The following is a 7850-nucleotide window of genomic DNA, read 5'->3' on the forward strand; positions in this document are numbered from 1 at the left end:
TAAGCTTTTTAATGTTTTAGAAATTTTTGCTTTACGTGCAAATGCGGCACGTTTTCTTTACCATTCACAAAATTCGCATCACGCTCCAATAAAAATATCAAAGCTTTTTTGCTCATGGATACAAAGTAACACTACGCAATTGTAGGACATTGAAAATGGGAATCATGATGTTGTGCAAATGTGTATGTAACAGGAAGACGGAAGAGTGGCAGATTATTTACTTTTTTTTTTTTGTTCGCAGGAGGGTTGAAAATCTTGAAAAAGATACAAAAAGGCGGAACAAGTTCCGAGATTCCTCCTATTAGTTATATGGGGTTACATCCACTAAAAACCCACCTCGTATAATGCCAACACGATACCTTTGTTGATGGTCGTATCTGTGACTGCGAGTTTTACGCCTTTGCTATTCTTGATCAGCAAGAGAGCTATGTCTATCCGTCTGTTTGTATGAGCAACAAGAGCTCGGAGACTATAAAAACTAGATTCATAAATTTGGTATTGTGTATAGTGAACTTTAAATTTTACCGTTACATATTGTGGAAGTAAAACGTTTGTTTTATTTTTAAATCGGTATTTTCAAATTTTTAAAAGAGGTAGAAAATCAAAAAATAAATGCGAAGGTACCTACGTACCTAATGGTTACTGAAGCTTTTATATGCCTTGAGTTTTTCTTTGCGAGCACAACATACTCGACACCGCGCAACACGTCAGCGCTTTGTCAAATCCAGTAGTAACGGGCCTTTGGTTTCTCTATCGTTTTTCTAACTTTCGCTAACGTCATGGGCTTCCCCATTTTATTGATGAGCATCACCCCCGTTTTTGGGTCGTAGACGATCGCGCAAGTGACAGTAATCGGACAGCGAACGCTAACTTTTGTTGACGTCCTGCCTCCATTTCTATTTTCCAGTAGGTACTTTGTAAATAAATGGTGGTGAACCAGCGAGATCCATGTAGCATTGTCAATACGTCGGCTATTCGAGGAGTAGGTTGCTGACGGTAAGGACGTTGAAGAGTTTATAATAAACGTAAAAGAATGTGAAGCTATCCCTAAATTGGGCTTAAGTACGGAATAGTAGAACAGGTCTTTATATTGAAGACTAAAAACGGACCGAGCATTGATAAGCCAATGGAGACAATTGGCTTTTAGTTTGAATTGTGTTCTCTTGGCTTCAATGTGCCTACATCTGTGAGTCTTCTCTCGAAGTGTACTCAAAGATACGTCACTTCGATCACTTTCGGGTCAGACAGAATTTCCTGTGTGTATTAATAGGAATCGTTGCTCTGATCTTATCCGTTAGACCATCTAACCAAACTCTATCGAATGCTTGAGATACATCTAAAATTATTGCAGTGCAATTTTCGATGTTTTGCACGAGACCCAAATTGATGTTATGCGACATGGTTCTGGATTTATCCGCGTCTGCACATTTTTTTTCGAAGAGTTTTGATAGACATGATAAAAGGTTTCTGGGTATCATTATTATTATTGACTTTTTCCATCTCTCTGAGAATTGGTCAAGCTTGATGATGGCATCGAAGAGCTGGGCGATTTCGCTTTGGTGAATGCTAAGAGTCATTTGTTAAATTTGGTAGTGTAAATCCATTTGTGGCAGGAACACATTTGCAACATGTTCTGCAAGTGTTCTGGCTCTGTCTTCATCACAGTGGGCCAAGCCACCTATTGGGTTTTTTATAGGCTTCACGGTTTCTGTTGGTAAGCCTATGCCAACTCTATACAGCTCTCCACAGTGAGTGCTTCGAAGAAGGAGATCATAATTGCTCCATGTCGTTGACCATTTGTTCTTGTTAGTGAGCTTGCGGGAGGCATTCATTTAACCTTTGTCGTGAATACACACATATGAGAGCAACCTCAAATAAAGGTTTGCCGCTCTACATATATTGAAAATTTAAATATAAATAATTCCTATGTTATTTATCCGATCCGATTTGCACAACCGGTCGAAAGCATGACTAGGCAATTTTGTGATTTATTTCAGATTTTTAAAGATTTTTTTCTAAAGGGAGGAAATTAAAAAAAAAAAAAAAGCGTAGTGTCCTGGATCACCTACATTCCAAATTTGGTTGCTCTATAGTATATATAGCTCTTATAGTTGCTGAGAAACACGCACCCAAATAGACGGACATGGCTATATCGACTCAGTTTGTCTTGCTGATCAAGAATATATAATCTTTATGGGGTCTGCCACGCCTCATTCTCCCTGTTACATACATTTGCAAATCTTTATGATACCCTTGTTCCATTTTTTACAAAAATGTCAAAGTGCATAAAGAGCTGCGCGGCAAGACAGATGTGGCGATCGTCGAAAGAGACTGCGAGCGACAACAACGCTAGTGTAAACACACAAATCAGGTGACAAAAGTTATGAACAGCGTCAGCGTCCACACCGCGGGCAGCCCCACACACATCTCAGCCGACAATTTTTGCACGGGTTGCTGATGGACAGCCGACAGTTATTGCTTGGGTGTCAAACAAACTCCGGAAGGTATCGTGAGGAATACTGAAAAAAAAGTAATTTTGCTATTGAATACTAAAATAATTATTTATTATTTATGTATACACGTTTGTTAGCGGTCAATAATTATTACTATTAAAATATTGCTTTACTAAGTAATAAAGTCATAAAATAAAACGTTTGCAGCATTTCGTTAGAATAATATAAGATATTGCGATGTTTGCTTCGCTTTTGAAGTTGGTCTGCCCTGGCATCGGCAGCGTCATGCAATATAGTTATCTCTCGTTGATCATTCACGCTATTTAATAATTTGTTCTAGTAACTTACAATATGGGCTCTGCTGTACAGCGATCATCCGTCACCCGTCTGGATAAACTACCTAGACCAGTTGCTTTCCCTTTTGCTATTTAGTTTATATTTACAATTTTAACATCCTACATGTGACAATACATTTTCGCTCTACCGTCGACAGGAAAGTTTTTATGGAAGCCAGTCAGCAATATGGAAAATTGATAAAAGAATTTTTTACTGCGGGGAGAGACGGTGTTCTACATTAAAAATTAAAAGCGTTATACTATCAATCAGGAAGTATTTACAAAACCTAATTTGGTGTATCTGGGCAATGATGTAATAATGTCTAAACAACTAGCACGGACGCCAGACAGCTAGAGAGACGAAGAGATGAAGAGGGCTTAATACGAGCCCAAACCACTATTAATTCGTACGGTAACGATATTTTGAAGTGTGCCATTTTCAATGACTTCTAATTTTTAATAGTGGAAATTTTATATGCAAGTATATACATCATTAAAGGTTATTATTTTATCTTCACTTTGGTATATAACACTATATATGTTTTGTATAAATAAACCTGATTTAAGTCTATTTGAATAATTATGCATGAAATTATTTGACCATTATTAATTCGTTCGGTACCAATATTTATTCAGTAAAACTTAATGGTGCCTTCATTATTTTTATACACTTTGACATTTTTGTAAATAATGGAAAAAGGGATCTAGTGAACGTAGTCTCTACTGAGCAATGTAATTGGTAAACAAGGGAAAAAAAAAGAGAAAGCGCAGGCGGTGGGGGGCAGACCCTATACAAGTATATATATTACTTGATCAGCTCGACGAGCCTCGACGTCATATACAGCATGTGTCCGTCTGTCGGCATGTACCGATAACTTCCTCCTCCCGGCCTGCTCGCGGAGTATGAGTGCGTGTTATCACTCTCAGAACTACACGACAGAACGACGTCTAGAGACCCAAATTTGGTGGAGTACATGGGCGCCTACTGAGTCAACAAGCAGCTACGCACTTTATCTATTATTTTTTTTATTTCCTCCCCTCCCCCGCAAATCGAAAAAAACGATAAGTCACAGAAATCTCATTAAAAAAAATAAATCTACAAAATTGACTATCATAAGAGTATTCTGCGAACCCGGGGATTGTGAAAATTTTTAGGGAACGATCGGATAAAAAAACTTAGGAATCTATTGACATTTCAATTTTAATATAAGACACCCGAGAGCGCTGCACGATAGCTTGACAAAGCGACGAGAGCCAAAGCAAAGAGAGCAACAATGCTTTGTGCTTCAATCAGGCCCCCACTCATAACAAGACCGACGGTGTTGGACGGCCTTACGGGCGAATAACTCGTAGCTGTGACGTCCGTTCAGCGCGTGTTTCTTAGCGTAATTTGTTAGATGTGTTTGTTTGAGTGCTATGTGTGGCTGCTTTTACTCCCGCGATCTGAAACCTAGTTCAAAGTGCATTTAGTTAACGCCTTGACCCATTTTGGGTTTTGGCTTGGATGTGTACGTGAGTCGAGTCGGGTCTGGTGTGTGAAGCCGCCTCGAGAGTCTTTAAACGCTGTCCACTTTACACGAATGGCATTGGGACTTTCAGACATTTCTTGCATTGCGAGGCTATTTCATACGAGCTTTGTGACACTTTCATCTTTGGGAAGTCATTATGTTGTGCTAACAGTAATAATTTAAGTTAGATCACAATATACCATGACATCAAAAAACTTTTATATATAACTTTTCCTAATTTATATGTGTTTCACTGAATGCGCAAGAAAAAAAACAAGCAGATTTTGGTTATATCATAATTTAGTGTCAATTGGTGATTCTGAATACTTTGTTTGTGATGAGGGAATAAACACATTTTTGGTAACTAGGCCATGCGAGAATGCACCAATAACGCATGGCACTCAATGAACACACACAAAAACAGCGACCGCGGTATGCAGCAGCCTGGTCGATGTAGCGGTCAGCAGCGACACCGGGCCGCTGCGTCCGGCAGCGTCGATTTGTATGGCTCAGTACGTGCACCCCGCTCGTTTATATTGAGAAAATTGAAATGTTACATATCCAAAGGTATTTGTTTGAATCATTCTGAGAAAATCTGTCGATCATGTACTAAGCAAATTATTGTGATTTAGTTTCAGACTTTTAAAAGATTGCTATTTACTGCCTTATATCAGTTTTAGGTTCTAGATTTGAGCAGGGCGACGGGGAGAGGAAATTAAAAAATAAGAAGCGTAGAGTTCCGTGGATTTAGAAGCACTAACAAACACCAAAAATTTGGCTATCAAGGCGGTATTATGTTTACGTGATATAATAGCCAATCTACTCCAAGTACTAGAACGGACAGACACGACATGAGCTGACGTAAGTGACTCAGCTCGTATACCGAGAGCACCTAGTAGAAATACTGAGTATTATCTTTTTTATAGGTTGCGAGCCCAAGCCTCCTTCCTCCTGTTACATAACACATTGATCAACTCTCTGATAATAACATCTTTTTTGTTTTTTCAACCACCTCTTATTTATAATGTATTACACAAAAAAGTCAAAGTAAGGTATATAAAAAACAAAGGAGAGGTGAGGGGCGGAGAGGGTTTTAGATTTATTCACACCTAAATGCATATATATACCTAAATATGACGTTAGCTTAGCAGAATGGTATGAGTTATTCTGATGTTGTTATAAATACAATAAATAAGACTAATTATACAATAATAACATTAGTCAACAGAATATAGGAACAATAACTAAGATTGACGAATTTCAAAATTTGAAAATTTAATTAATTTACTCTACATTTCTTTTTCGATCTTTTTGAATAGTGTTTTTTACAATGCACAGCGATATTCAAAATAATTATATCACTATTAACAGAATGGAAGGTTCCATTCAGGTGTTCAGGTGAACATAACGAGCTTTTGTTTGTAAGTGTAAAGTATATACAAAAAAGCTTATCAGAAAAGTTGAATAATATTTGTTCACATTTAACTGCCAACGCTAAAATTACACACATGTTTCAATCAAAATCTTTCGATCTTAATACTGAAGAGAATGCAAAAAAATTTGAAAAGCTTTATCAACCACGGAGAATTCGGTGGGTAAAGTATATTATTATACCAACGACAATTGGATTCGCCGTACTATTGATAATGTGCAATGTAAACTTCTCAAATAGATCGGCAATGTCAAATGACATGGATAAAAATAAAGTGAATTTAACAATTCAAAATAACACATTGAAGCTGAGGGACGATCATTATTTTACATTTGATCAATGGTTGATGCTTTACTGTACTTTACAGAAGAACAATTTTTCCAATAACCATAAAAAAAAAAAAGGCAACTCGAATGCCGCTTTTGCTATTGAATATCCAATAAAAACTATTATTTGCAAAGGAAGCTATGTTAAAAGCAATATTACTGTTCTAAAGCAAAAACATTTTCCAGATTGTAAAATAAGGATAATGGACACTAACTTTGTTGTTAAGAGTCTTGATAAATTTCGTTCGTTCGGAGATATTTCAAAAATGTGTAGTAAACAAGGTCTTTTCACATTAATAAATAATGGAAAGGGCATGTATTTAGTTGGATTGAATTGCAAATGTAGTCAAACTCTTACGACTCAGTTTAATAATTTTAAAATATCAGCTAGCATATTGCCTGGGAAAAACTTAATAAAATTTTTTAATGTACATTATTTTGAAAACAAAATTAACACACATGACAATGGTATAATTGACACTACAATAAAATACTTTATAAGTAATAATTATCAAATTACTTCACAAATGGCAAAAGCTAACACACCTGGATTTTTGACTACATCGACGGAAACGACTCCAACATCTCAAAACGAAATAAGCGACATTACTTTAACAACCCGATCCCCATATGGTTCAAGTGAAGAAAATTCTACAGCAATTACAACAACGACAGAATCAATTTATCATAATCTTCAGAACTATTTAATCTGTATTAATTCTGACAAGGAAACGTTTATGAATTCATCTGTATCTTACGATGCATATATTAGCATTGTATATAATAATGATACGAAAATTACCTATATAATTCTATCACAGATTCGAAGCGAAGATTTTCAACTTCTATACTTTTCTAATCCAAATAAAATTAACTTTGTCAACATGGAAACGATCGCGGCTACTACCGAGGGAGAGATAACAGTGCCTATAGAACACTTGGACTGTAATACTGCCTATGTTTTTTGTTTAATGATAGATAACGATTATACTTCGCCATTCAACTGTCCGTCATACTATACTGGGATCTGTACACAAAAACAGTTGAGTTGGGTTAAGGACAACTGTTTCTTAATTATAAGTGTTACCCTAGGCGGTATTTTTTTATTTGCAATATTAGGAATGTTCACAATGTACGTTGCACTCTGGCTACGACCAACTTGGCTCCTAAAGAGTAAACAGCTGTTGCGTCCATCTACAAACTCACCCAGAATAAGTTTTGTGTGTAAAGATGATGACAAACGTCCTAACGGAGGGTTACGGTGAGAAACGTATATTAATTTATTTAGAATTTCTTGTTTATATAAATAATTTTAGCAGAAGTTCCGATTCAAAGAGCACTGTTACTGAATATGAAGCTTACTATCGACACTTGAAAAAGGCAACACTTCGGCTGACAGAATCAAATAAATACAATATCCCGCCTCAAGAGCATGCACCTTTAAAGCCGCCTGTCGAGTGTCCAAAAAGTTCCCTACGCCCAGACACATATGTCTATGAATCTTTTGATCTGTATGAAGAATTATTATAATTGGGCAGAAGAAAATCGATTTCTGACAAATTCATTCTTTCAACTTAGATTATTTCTTTTAAAATTTATTTGTATAGTAAAATGCTTATTCATAAGAAATGACGAACAATAAAAGTTAAGAAAATATTGATGTTAAGTAATGTAACAAATATGCAAAATAAGAAAAAAAAAAAAATAATTCCATATTACACTTACACTAACTGTGGATTTTTTAATGAACATTAATATTGTAGCGCAAATGTTAGGTGCCGCAAATGTCTGGTGTG

The 7850-nt window shown here is 36.2% G+C and overlaps 1 protein-coding gene across 2 annotated transcripts; it reads left to right on the top strand.

The window, feature by feature from the left end:
- Positions 1-6535: 6535 nt before the first annotated feature.
- On the top strand, positions 6536-7603 carry LOC108602567. 2 transcript variants are annotated; one of them, XM_017990701.2, is made up of 2 exons: positions 6536-7315; positions 7371-7603. In XM_017990701.2, exons 1-2 carry the CDS (start codon positions 6582-6584, stop codon positions 7582-7584), a joined length of 948 nt encoding a protein of 315 aa, XP_017846190.1. In that variant the 5' UTR covers positions 6536-6581; the 3' UTR covers positions 7585-7603. The 2 variants fall into 2 exon arrangements, with proteins under 2 accessions (XP_017846190.1, XP_017846191.1); XM_017990702.1 differs by having other exon boundaries at positions 6540-7315; positions 7374-7603.
- The last annotated feature ends 247 nt before the right edge of the window (positions 7604-7850 follow it).

This window comes from Drosophila busckii, chromosome 2R (genome assembly GCF_011750605.1).
Source record: "Drosophila busckii strain San Diego stock center, stock number 13000-0081.31 chromosome 2R, ASM1175060v1, whole genome shotgun sequence".
In the NCBI taxonomy this organism is placed as follows: Eukaryota; Metazoa; Arthropoda; class Insecta; order Diptera; family Drosophilidae; genus Drosophila; species Drosophila busckii.